The sequence below is a fragment of the Zingiber officinale genome, chromosome 9B, assembly GCF_018446385.1.
Source record: "Zingiber officinale cultivar Zhangliang chromosome 9B, Zo_v1.1, whole genome shotgun sequence".
Classification (NCBI taxonomy): Eukaryota; Viridiplantae; Streptophyta; class Magnoliopsida; order Zingiberales; family Zingiberaceae; genus Zingiber; species Zingiber officinale.
Window position 1 is genome coordinate 97,149,143 of NC_056003.1, and position 13,245 is coordinate 97,162,387.

Below are 13,245 nucleotides of genomic sequence, written 5' to 3' on the forward strand. Positions count from 1 at the left end.
AAATAATGTGGATGAGTTGGCAGAATAACGTTCCGTAAAAATTAAATCAATATTATAATTTTTTAATATTTGCGCATTACAATGGTAGAGAACTTAAAGTGAAGTGGCATATATTTATTGGCGAGTTTTGTCCTACTCTACAAATCAATGATAAATTATTTACCTGGATTATCTACCGCACAACCACTTGGTATAATTTCGAATGCTTTAATTTTAATAAATAAATTTATCACCTTCTCATCTATAAATAGATGGGAATTGCATGATACTCTAAACAAGCGATCACTTGACTGAAGTGAGTGACATCCGTAGCTTAACCATGGCTTCCCTTGTCATGCTCTCTGCTGCTCTCCTCCTCGGCCTCTTCCTGCCTTCCTCCATGGCCAACAACGTTCTCTTTGGTGGTGACAGGCTGAACACCGGCGAATCCCTCAGAGAAACAATATTATTCGCTAATGTTTATGATTTTGGAGGAGAAGGTTTTTTTATTTTAAATTTTAGAGATCATCTAGAGAATAAGTTAAAAATAGTGGATACTATCGTCCTAAAAATATATATATATAGTATGCCATCCTCTCTCGACTTCTATCTGTGTATATGTATATTATATATATATATATATATATATATATATATATATATATATATATATATATATATATATATATATAATATTAATTTATTTATTAAAAAATAAGGAAAAAATAAAGCTCATAATTAAATATCGAGTTCGATCTTAACTCAATTCTACCAGCCAGCTTGAGCTAGTTTGAACTTGAATTGAATTAGTATTAGTCGAGCCGAGTTCAAGTGTAGTCTGACTCGAGTCGAGGTTATTTACAACCCTAAATGGTAGTTTCGATCGTGCCTACACAGGCAGTACAGGAACATGACACAAAGAGGTTGCCATGTATGCACTCTCGGATGGGCCCCATTGGCCCTCTTGTGTCACGTAGGATTGAAACAAGCAACAAAGAGAATGTTATGATCATTTACTTTCTTCCCCGACACATTACCCTTAGAAGTGGATACCCACTCTCTTTCAAATATCTTTTTAATAAAAATAAGTTCAAATACTACGGCTGAGAAAATTATATTGTAGTAGTTATTGGTTAGTAGCTGCTAGCTAAATATATTTGTTAAGTGAACTTTAAGAGGTTATAATTTTTGACGTAGATTAAACCATGAGATGCACAATATATCAAATCGAACCTCATTCAGATATCTTCAATTTGATATATCAGAATAAAAAATTATGATCTCTCAAATTTACTCAACAAATATATTATAGCAGCTACTGATTAGTAGCTGCTACAACACAATTTTCTCTGTTGTAGTAGCTACTAACCAGTAGCTGCTACAACATAGTTTTTCCTATGTTGTTGTAGTATCTATGAACCAGTAGCTAATACAACAGAGAAAATTATGTTGTCACAGTTATTGGTTAGTAGTTGCTACAATATATTTGTTGAGTGGACTTTGAGAGGTCATAATTTTTTACTCTAATTAAACTATAAGACATACAATATATCAAATCAAAGCTAATTCAAAGATCTTCAATTTTCTATATTGTGCATTATATGATTTATCTATAATCAAAAGTTATGACATCTCAAAGTTTACTTGACAAACACATTGTAGTAGCTAATAACCAGTAGTTGCTACAACACAAATTTCTCTGTTGTAGCAGCTACTAACCAGTATCTTCTACAATATAGTTTTTCCTATGTTGTTGCAGCATCTACAAACTAGTAGCTGCTACAACAAAGGAAATTGTATTATAGCAGCTATTGCTTACTAGCTGCTACAACGTGTTTACCGAGTGAACTTTGAAATATAATAACTTTTGACTCGGATTAAATCATAAGATGCAAAATATATTAATTCAAAGTCCATTTAGAGATCTTCAATTTGATATATTGTGAATTATATGGTTCATCCAGAATCAAAAGTTATGACATCTCAAAGTTTACTCGATAAACACATTGTAGCAGCTGCTAATTAGTAGTTGCTACAACATAATTTTCTCTATTGTAATAGCTACTAGCAAGTAGCTGCTACAACATAGTATTTCTTATGTTATTATAGCATCTATGAACCAGAAACTGATACAATAGAGAAAATTATGTTGTAGCAGCTAGTGGTTAGTAGCTATTACAATGTATTTGTTGAGTAAATTTTAAGAAATTGTAACTTTTGACATAAATTGAATCATGAGACATATAATATATCAAATCGAAGCTCATTTAGAGATCTTCAATTTGATATATTGTTCATTATATGATTCTGTTGGTAGTTTTGAGAGTATGAAACAGAAACAAAATAATGTGGTAACCACTCACAGTGATCTCCCGAAGATATCGTAACTGAAGACGCCGCCGGTCAACGAAGAGGTTGCCGCTGTCGGAAGCACGATCACGGAGCAACCGGAAAGTACTTCAAGGTTCACGAGCCAAATCTCAGCCGTTGGATGTTCTCCTTTGCTCGCACACGATTACCTCACGGCTACGCTCTCTGATCACCTTCGCAACACCAGTCGCTCGCACCCACTCTTCTCCTCTTTGGATATGTGCTTGGACATTGCTTTTATAGGAAGCCTAAGGAAGACGAAGGGGAAAGGACGCCTCTTCGTCTCCTTGGCGTTTGCAGCAAAGGGAGTAACGAAGGGGAACCCTTCGTCTCCAGTAACGCCTCACATCTCCCACTCGTCCAAGTCAATCCATATGGTCACATAGACCATGTTAGTCACATAGACTATAAGGTGATCATGACACAAAGACCAAAGTGAAATTAGTCACAAAGACTAAATAAGTCACGTAGATTTTATGAGGATCAAGTCACAAAGACCAGAGCAAAACTTAGTCACAAAGACCAAATAAGTCACGAAGACTTTATGAGGATCAAGTCACAAAGACCAGAGCAAAATTTAGTCACAAAGACCAAATAAGAACATCTATTCCATACATTAGGGAAAATGGTTCGTGCGACAGCAAGCACAGTGAGCATTCAATTGCTAAGAAGATTGTCACACCTTACTTAGCTGGTCCTTAGAACGAATCAGAGATTTAAATGTCCATAGAAAGAATCAGAGACATAAATGGCTTGCCTTTACCCCAGATTAAATTATTTACATTATTATGAACATCTCTAATCCCTCATATTGACCATATGTCAAGAGCATATTCAACATCTCCAATCAAACAAATTATTCACAATTACATTTTATATACTGAACTAAAAATGTAACGGGCACCAGTGAATAAATGTCACAGATGTAAATCAATCTTAATATTCCTTTTTAGCTAGAATCTATTCATTCTAATCAGTCGCTTTCCTAGTTATGCTCCATAGACCGAATCATCTATAGCCAATAGGAAACATGCTAAAGTAGCAGACACTGATCATAATTTCAAGTAGACAGCTAAATAGTCACTTAGGATAAAATCGAGATTAACTTATAATCTCAAGGGTCTCACATAGAAGAGAAGCAGGGATCCATTCTCCTACTACCCTTCTTGTCGCCATAGCACATGTGGTATGAATCACATGCTACGATGTTATTCTCTTTACCAAAAAGAGCGCATGTTTCCCAAAATTTAACATCGTATAGATTTCGATCTAGACATTCCTAATGTCTAATCCTGAATTCAACATATGAATTCTAATCTGGCCTCAAGCAGATTCAGTAAATGGTGGGTGCATTTACTCCAATCATTACACAAATGATCTCATCTTGACACAAATATCAAGGCGACCTTAACTTATGGGTATGTCTCTATTCACAGCTACATAAGTTGTCCCATAAGTAACGGTCTTACATCTATTTGTACTTAACAAATAGAGATGATTGTCCATGTGAGTGGACCAATCCAATCTACCAACATGCTTATCGAGACTTTTATTCGAATGTAACAAAGACATATACACTGAATAGATCATGGCATTTTTCATTTATCAAAATGTCTTTACAATTGTTACATTCTTCGAAGTCCCAAAGACTTCATATGCCCATGAAATGACTGTTTAGTCAACGACTTAGTAAAAGGATCAGCAAGCATATTTCGTGTAGGGATGTACTCAAGAATCACCTTTTTCTTGTCAACAATATCCCTTACAAAATAATATTTAATTTCTATATGCTTACCTTTGCTGTGATATTTGGGATCCTTGGAAAAAGCTATTGCAGCTTGACTGTCACAGTACACAGTAACAGGACTCCCACTATGCTCAGCAATCTTTAGATGCTTTAGGCACCTTCTTAACCAGACAACCTCTTGCACAACCGCTGCACAAGCCACATACTCAGCTTCCATTGTCGACAAGGCTACACAAGCCTGCTTCTTGCTGTTCCATGAGATGGCGCCATCATTCAGCAAGAAGACATAGCCAGATGTGAATTTTCTGTCATCAAGGTCCCCTGCCCAATGCATTTGTGTAGCCATTTAGGTTCATTTCTGATCCTTGGAAATAGAGGCAATAATCAGTTGTTCCTTTAAGATATCTGAATATCCTCTTCACCACTTTCCAGTGTTTCGATCCTGGGTTTGACTGGAAACGACTAACTAAGCCAACAACATAGCTTATATCAGGACGAGTACATAACATAGTGTACATCAAACTACCAATAGCACTGGCATATGGTTTCTTCTTCATTTTGGCTATTTCCTCAGGAGTCTTGGGATATATTGTTAGGACCAAAAGTAGCTAGAGGGGGGGGGGGGGGGAATAGCTCGTCGCATTTGCTCGGTGCTCGACGTTGCTTGGCGTTGCTTGTTTCTTCAAAGATGTGCAGCGGAAATACAAAGAAACAATCACACAACGCTAACACGGTTGGTTTACTTGGTATCCACCTCACAAGAGGTGACTAATCCAAGGATCCACACCAACACACACACCCTCCACTAATAAAACTCTCCTTTATGGTAACTACCAAGGGCGGAGAAGCCCTACAAGACTCAATACAAGAAGAGAGGGAAAGGATACAAGAAATACAAGCTTACAAGCTTACAATGAGTATAAACCCTAACCCTAGCTTCTCTTCTTGGCTTTGATCCGCCTCTTGACTTAGAGAACTTCCAAGATCCTTCAAGAACTAGCGATCTAAGCTTTGTGAGTGCTGTGGAGGAGCCGACGAGATGGAGTGAATCGGTGAAGAGATGCCGAAGGAATCGTGCGCCTGCGGCCTTACGCCAACGGACGGATCCCGATCGATTCGAATGTTCCCAATCGATCGGGAGGCTTTGGATCGATCCACGGATCGATCCAGAGCGCCTTGGAACGGCCGGATCGATCCATGGATCGATCCGGCGCTTATCGCGCGAAGCAGCCGCTCCCAATCGATCCACCGATCGATTGAGACATCTGGATCGATCCACGGATCGATCCGACCTGCTAGAAAGGCTGGATCGATCCATCGATCGATCCATCTCTGATCGATCGATCGATCCAGCACTTGGTTTTTGCCCAAAACCAAGTCCCAAGCCTCTCAAACCAACATCCGGTCAACCTTGACCTGTTGGTACATCATGCCTAGCATCTGGTCACTCCTTTGACCTGCTAGGACTTCCCACCAAGTGTCTGGTCAATCCCTTTGACCCACTTGGACTTTTCTATTCATGCCAAGTATCTGGTCACTCCCTTGACCTACTTGGACTTCCATCAGATGTCTGGTCAATCCCTTTGACCTATCTGTATTTCCTCGTGCCAAGTATCCAGTCAATCCTTTGACCTACTTGGACTTCCCAACACCAGATGTCCGATCATCCTTGATCCATCTGGATTTTCCCTTGCCTGGCTTCACTCACCAGGACTTTCACCTAGCTTCACTCACTAGGGCTTTCACCTGGCTTCACTCACCAGGACTTTCACCTAGCTTCACTCACTAGGGTTTTCCATCTGCCTAGCTTCTCTCTCTAGGACTTTGCTTCTGCCTAACATCCCAGTTAGGACTTCCCAGTCAAGTATCCGGTCAACCTTGACCTACTTGACTCTTCTTCAATCAATTTCTTATTGTCAAACATCTAAACTCAAACCAAGACTCAGCTTGGTCAACCAGGTCAACCTTGACCTGAGGGATGTTGCACCAACAATCTCCCCCTTTTTGATGTTTGACAATACCACAATAACACTTACAATACCACATGTAAGTTAGGCTAATCCTATAGCCTCAATCTTCATGCCACTAGGTAATGAACACATAAATTAAGCTCTTCATTCTCCCCCTAAGAGGGCACACTCCCTCTAGGTAATGAAAGCCTAACTTACACCTATTCACAGGTCCTTTCATTCTCCCCCTATTGGCACACATCAACCCATCTTTGGGCACACATCAACCCTTGCCCCAATTTTGGGTACACATCAACAAATCCATTTGTTGACGACTCTCCCCCTGAAGAGTTGCTCCTCGTTGTTCACAACATCACTCGTTGTGATCAACACGATAATGAAGGTCCCATAGCCTTCATTTATCCTTAACTTCTCCCTCAATGTAGACAAATACCCAACCTTGAGTATTTTCTAACCACTTGAGTTCCCACTTGAAATAATGAGGATATCCACTCCCCATTTCAAGTTCAAAAGCTCATACATGAGCATTTTCTTTAAAGAAGGTTAACCACCTTCCAAGGTTCATGAAAAATAAATTTTTCATGTCTTTAAAGAGTCCCTCCCCCTAAAGACATGGTGGTAACTTCTGTCATTGCACCAATAATGACTTGGAATCCCTAAACCTTTAGGAAACCCAGATTTAGAAGTTTTGAGGTTCAAATACTCAAAATTTGAAACAAACCTCAACCTAAACTTCAATGAAGCCTTCCTTAACCAATCCATCCTTGTTTTCACATGAAAACACCCTTTGTATGCATACAAATGTATTTTAGGGGTTTGGAATGGTTACCTAGACTCAAAGAGGTTCAAAGATGCTGAAATCAGGCCTTCCCAGCCAAAATCAGCAACTTGGATCGATTGGAGTTGGGTTCCAATCGATTGAACCTTTCTGAATCGATCCACTGATCAATTCAGACTACCTGGATCGATCGGCTGATCGATCCAGCGAGCTTCTGCTCGCGGGATACTTGCCTTTTGAATCGATCCACGGATCGATTCAGGCACTCCAATCGATCCATGGATCGATCAGAGCTCTGATAGTTGCTGAAATTCCATTTCAGTCAACTTCAGAAAACCCTAGAAAATTCTACAAAAATCCAAAAATCATGAAATTTCGTGTAGACATTATTTAGGGCATATACTATCAAAGAAAAATAGTTTTCTATGAAAATACTTCATATTTTCAAAGATTGACATAAACTTGAAAACTTGTAAAACTTTAGTGTTTTCTTCAAATTTGTGTCTAACTATTTAATGATGATTACTATCAAAAGATAGCCTTCACCAAGATTTTCCAAAATCATTTTGAAAACATTTTCAAAACCAATATCCCATCATGTTCCTTGAGCATAATGCACATGACTTGCACATTAGCTTTCCCAATGATGGGAAAACACATAACTATGTGTTTTGATGAATTTAAAACTCAAAAGAATGCACTAAATCAACATGTTGAGTTTTGTTCATCATCCTAACATCTCACTTGTATCTATTGTGCACAAAACACATACAAGTAATCTTATAGGTCTTTGTGAGATGTAAATTTTTGGTTTTGCCCTAATCTAGGGATCATGCATATCTATCTAGGTATTTTAGAGATATTAGACATCCACCTAGGATGTCACTTGTTAATAAGTGTTGTTAAATGCCATTTGTCCTTAATTACAAGGAATTAAACTTAATGCATGATTATGTTATGGCATACATCAAAATGAAATAATTTCCAAAAGAAAATATCCTATAACTACATGATGTATGAATGTCGTGACATGGTATTTTTTTTGGATTTTTCATAATAGCACATGAATGCACAAATAAAACATGATGTCATGGCATATAATGGGCAAACAATCATGGCAAGAATTAGCATAAATAAAATATACCTAGATTATCTATCTAAGTATCCTTAACCACTTAGCTACCTCAAAACCACTTGTTTTAACTTAAACCGTTAAACCTAGATTGCCCTAAATGCTTCAAAGAAATGCCAAAACCTAAATTGACATTTCTATTTCTCTTGATTTGTTTATGCCACTTAAAAATTAAGCATGTCCTGAAATGTTGGCATATTTCATTTTTCCTCAAGAGTGATTACATAAATCAAGGCCCGGATTGCCTTAAATATCCAGGATAATACCAAAATCCCAACTTGGTATTTCTCAAGGTTTTCCCAATTTGTGCCATTTTAAGATAAAATCAATTTTTCCACCAATAGGCACATTTTACTCTTTCAAGGAGTAAACATTAGTTCCATTCCATTTTCAAAGGTTAACAAAAACCTTGAAAATGCTTCTTGAGTGTCAATTTCCTCAAAGTTGGGTTAACTACCCTTCTAATCGGAGTTGACACTCTCTGACCCATCTATGGGGTAGAGAAGATGCTCCTAGGAACCCAACACCTATTGGTGCTCCTTGGATGCTCTAGGTACTCACTAGGGATAACTTCCCTAGATACCTTCCTAGTGACCTTGTTGGGCTTCTTAGAAGCCTTGGTCACATTTTCTAGGTCAACTCTAGGGATAGCCTCCCTTGTGACCTTGTTAGTGACTTTCTTAGACTTCTTAGAAGTCTTAGTCACTTTGGTTGCAAAGACACTTCTAGGGATATCTTCCCTTGTATCTTTGACTTGACCTCTAGACTTAGGGTTTGTTCTATAGCTATATGGAACCCTATGATAACTAGGCACATCCTTTTTAGCTTTGAGTTTGTATCCCAAACCTCTATGGCCATTGGATGACCTTTGTGCTCCTAGCCCTAGGTATTGCTCATTTTGCCCTTTTAGGATATTTTCCATCCTTTTTAGGGTCTTTTCCATTTTATCAAGTCTTGACCTCAAGACTTGATTTTCTATCATTAAATCCTTAGGTTTTGGTCCATGAGCATTTTTGATCTTGGGCATGTATCTATTTTCCTTAGTGTTCCTGCCCAAGTGTCTATCTACCTTCCTAACCTTAGGTTGGGTAGTTTTGGCATGCAGGGCCACATGTTTTTCCTTAAAGCCCTCATGCTTTCTATTCTTATGGTAAATTGCATTAAAATGATAAAGATTAGAACTATCATGCTTTTTACCATAATGTAAAGGGGTAGGCTCAATAAAAGATACCTTCTTCTTTCCCTTGAAGGCTCCCCCTTGACTAGTGCCTCCTTGAGCCTTGACCACCTTCTTCCCCTTGGGGCATTGACTTCGGTAATGCCCCTTTTGATTGCAAGAGAAGCATATAATATGCTCCTTGCTCTTCTTTTTGTTGGGGATGATCTCCTTGGGCTTCACCTTGCCCTTTTGTGCCACTTGGCCCTTCTTCTTGGCCAATTTATGACACTTGCTCTTGTAGTGCCCATGTTCCCTACACTCAAAGCATATAATATGATTTTTATTATTAATTGAAATATTTATACCTTTGCTTGTAGGGGTGGCATCTTTTCCTTTGGATCCGGAGGTAGAAGCTTCCTCTTGATCGGACCTTGATTCTCCTCCATTTGATTTTTCTTGACTTGTGGAGATAGAATCTTCTTCCTCCTCTTCGTCTCTTGACCCGGATGTAGAAGCTTCTCCTTCTTCTTGATCCGGCGTCACCAAGGATTGCTCCCCCTCAATCCTAGAGGTGGAGGCTTCATCATCTTGAGTATGAAACAAGGAGTATGTTCCCTCCTTGTTCGTTGCATTCCCTTGAGGATGAAGCTTCTTGGATTTCCTCTTCTTCGGAGGTTGAGCATCTCTCAACCTCGGAGCCCTCCTCTTGGTCTTGCTCCAAAGAGTCACCCTCTCTGGATACTTCTTGCTCTTGTACAGTGGAGGGGATCTCTTCATGAAGCTTGGCCAATTTGCTCCATAATTCCTTTGCATCTTCAAATTCTCCAATTTTGCAAAGGATGGTGCTTGGCAATAAATTGACCAAAAGCTTGGTCACTTTGTCATTTGCCTCGCACCTTTGAATTTGCTCTGAGCTCCATTTGCTTTTCTTGAGAAGCTTGCCCTTGGAGTTTGTTGGAGCTTCAAATCCTTCCATTAGAGCAAACCATTGCTCTATCTCCATCATAAGAAAGTTTTCGATTCTTGATTTCCAAGAATCGAAGCTCGTGGAAGTGTACGGTGGAGCCACCCTTGTGTCAAATCCAAGTCCATCTTGGAATTGCATCTTGAAGTTGAGCTTCTTGAAATCTTTGACTTTTGATGAATTTGCTTCAACTTCTTCACCCTCTAGCTTTTCTTGTTATGCTTGACCCTTCCGGCGATGATTCCGGTGAAGAGCGGCCTTGCTCTGATACCACTTGTTAGGACCAAAAGTAGCTAGAGGGGGGGGGGGGGTGAATAGCTCGTCGCGTTCGCTCGGTGCTCGACGTTGCTTGGCGTTGCTTGTTTCTTCAAAGATGTGCAGCAGAAATACAAAGAAACAATCACACAACGCTAACACGGTTGGTTTACTTGGTATCCACCTCACAAGAGGTGACTAATCCAAGGATCCACACCAACACACACACCCTCCACTAATAAAACTCTCCTTTATGGTAACTACCAAGGGCGGAGAAGCCCTACAAGACTCAATACAAGAAGAGAGGGAAATGATACAAGAAATACAAGCTTACAAGCTTACAATGAGTATAAACCCTAACCCTAGCTTCTCTTCTTGGCTTTGATCCGCCTCTTGACTTAGAGAACTTCCAAGATCCTTCAAGAACTGGCGATCTAAGCTTTGTGAGTGCTGTGGAGGAGCTGGCGAGAGATCTGGAGTGAATCGGTGAAGAGATGCCGAAGGAATCGTGCGCCTGCGGCCTTTATCGACGCCAACGGTCGGATCCCGATCGATTCGAATGTTCCCAATCGATCGGGGAGGCTTTGGATCGATCCACGGATCGATCCGGAGCGTCCCCGGGGAAAAATGCCCGGATCGATCCATGGATCGATCCGGCATTATCGCAAGAGCGTCCCAATCGATCCATCGATCGATTGAGACATCTGGATCGATCCACGGATCGATCCGAGCTCTCTCTCGCTAGAAAGGCCTGGATCGATCCACCGATCGATCCATCTCCTGTGATCGGATCGATCTAGCATGGTTTTGCCCAAAACCAAGTCCCAAGCCTCTCAAACCAACATCCGGTCAACCTTGACCTGTTGGTACATCATGCCTAGCATCTGGTCACTCCTTTGACCTGCTAAGACTTCCCACCAAGTGTCTGGTCAATCCCTTTGACCCACTTGGACTTTTCTATTCATGCCAAGTATCTGGTCACTCCCTTGACCTACTTGGACTTCCATCAGATGTCTGGTCAATCCCTTTGACTTATCTGTATTTCCTCGTGCCAAGTATCCAGTCAATCCTTTGACCTACTTGGACTTCCCAACACCAGATGTCCGATCATCCTTGATCCATCTGGATTTTCCCTTGCCTGGCTTCACTCACCAGGACTTTCACCTAGCTTCACTCACTAGGGCTTTCACCTGGCTTCACTCACCAGGACTTTCACCTAGCTTCACTCACTAGGGTTTTCAATCTGCCTAGCTTCACTCACTAGGACTTTTCTTCTGCCTGGCTTCACTCACCAGGACTTCCATTCTACCTAACATCCCAGTTAGGACTTCCCAGTCAAGTATCCGGTCAACCTTGACATACTTGACTCTTCTTCAATCAATTTCTTATTGTCAAACATCTAAACTCAAACCAAGACTCAGCTTGGTCAACCAGGTCAACCTTGACCTGAGGGATGTTGCACCAACATATATACTTTTGCTCAAGACAGTACCTTTCGCTATAGGCGTCTGTTCAACGTTGCAATCTGACATATTGAAGTGTTGCAACATCTTAGTGACATAAACTTCTTGAGACAAACCCAAAAGCCTCTTTGATCGGTCTCTAACGATCTTCACTCCTAAGATGTACTCTACTTCTCCCATATCTATTATGTCAAATTGTGATGAAAGTCAACTTTTGACTTTTATCACACACTTTATGTCACTTTCAGCTATTAGCATATCATCAACATATAATGATAAAATAACAAACTTTCCTTTTTTCCTTTCTTAGGTAAATACAATGATCCTCATTGACCATTTTGAAACCATAAGATAATATTACTTCATTAAATCTTATGTTCCATTGTCTTGACACTTGCTTTAGCCCATATATAGACTTCCGAAGTCTACATACTCTTTTCTCTTGGCCTTCAGCAACATAACCTTCTGGTTGTACCATATAGATTTCTTCGTCAAGATTACCATTAAGGAAAGCCGTTTTTACATCCATCTGATGTAATTCCATGTCATATTGTGGTACTATAGCTAGGATGACACGTATTGACACAAACTTCACAACTGGGGAGAATGTCTCTTCAAAGTCAATACCCTCCATTTGGGTATATCCTTTTGCAACCAATCGAGCTTTGTATCGATTAATCGATCCATCTGCTTTCCTCTTTACTTTGAGAATCCACTTATTCCCAATAGTCATTCGGCCCGGAAGAAGATCGACTAAATCCCAAACTTGATTCTTTCTCATTGACTCCATTTCTTCATCCATTGCAACTTTTCATTCTTTTCTAACTGAGCTGCTCAAAGCTTCCTCGAACTCAGTTTCAAGAAAAGTAGCATCTATTGACTCTATTTTAGAGATGGTTTCATCTTGTCCCTCACCAATAAAAACATAACCCTTAGAAGTCTCAGAGTACCTTATAAAGATACACTTCTTACCTCTGGATCCTAATTTTTCATATTCGTGAGTCTTATCATGAACGTAGGCAGCTGACCCCCAAGGTCTCAGATTACTTAAATCCGGCTTTTTGTCTGTCCAACGTTCATGTGGGGTAGATGGAACTGACTTTGAAGATACTTTGTTAAGTATATAGGTCGCAACTAATAATGCATCTCCCCAATAGGAGATTGGCAAATTAGCCTGTGCCATCATGGACCTAACCATTTCAAGAAGAGTCCTATTTCTTCATTCAGCAACCTCATTTTGCTGTGGAGTTCCAGGGACAGTTAGCTGTCTAATAATCTCTTTCTCATTACACATTGTCTTGAACTGATCAGATAAATATTCTCTTCCACGGCCAGTGCGCAAGGTTTTAACCTTACATTCCAATTGATTCTCAACTTCATTCAAGTAACAAATAAAGCAATCCAATGTCTCAGATTTGTGAGAAATCA

At 39.8% G+C, this 13,245-nt stretch overlaps 1 protein-coding gene across 1 annotated transcript in view; it reads left to right on the forward strand.

Annotated features, from left to right (window-relative positions):
• Positions 1–278: 278 nt before the first annotated feature.
• Positions 279–13,245, forward strand: part of LOC122022340 (mannose-specific lectin-like) — an 84,371-nt gene continuing 71,404 nt past the window's right edge. Inside the window, exon 1 of the mRNA XM_042580303.1 lies at positions 279–430. Coding sequence (XP_042436237.1) covers positions 320–430 — 111 coding nt within the window. The 5' untranslated portion in view covers positions 279–319. The remainder of the gene's footprint in view (positions 431–13,245) is intronic.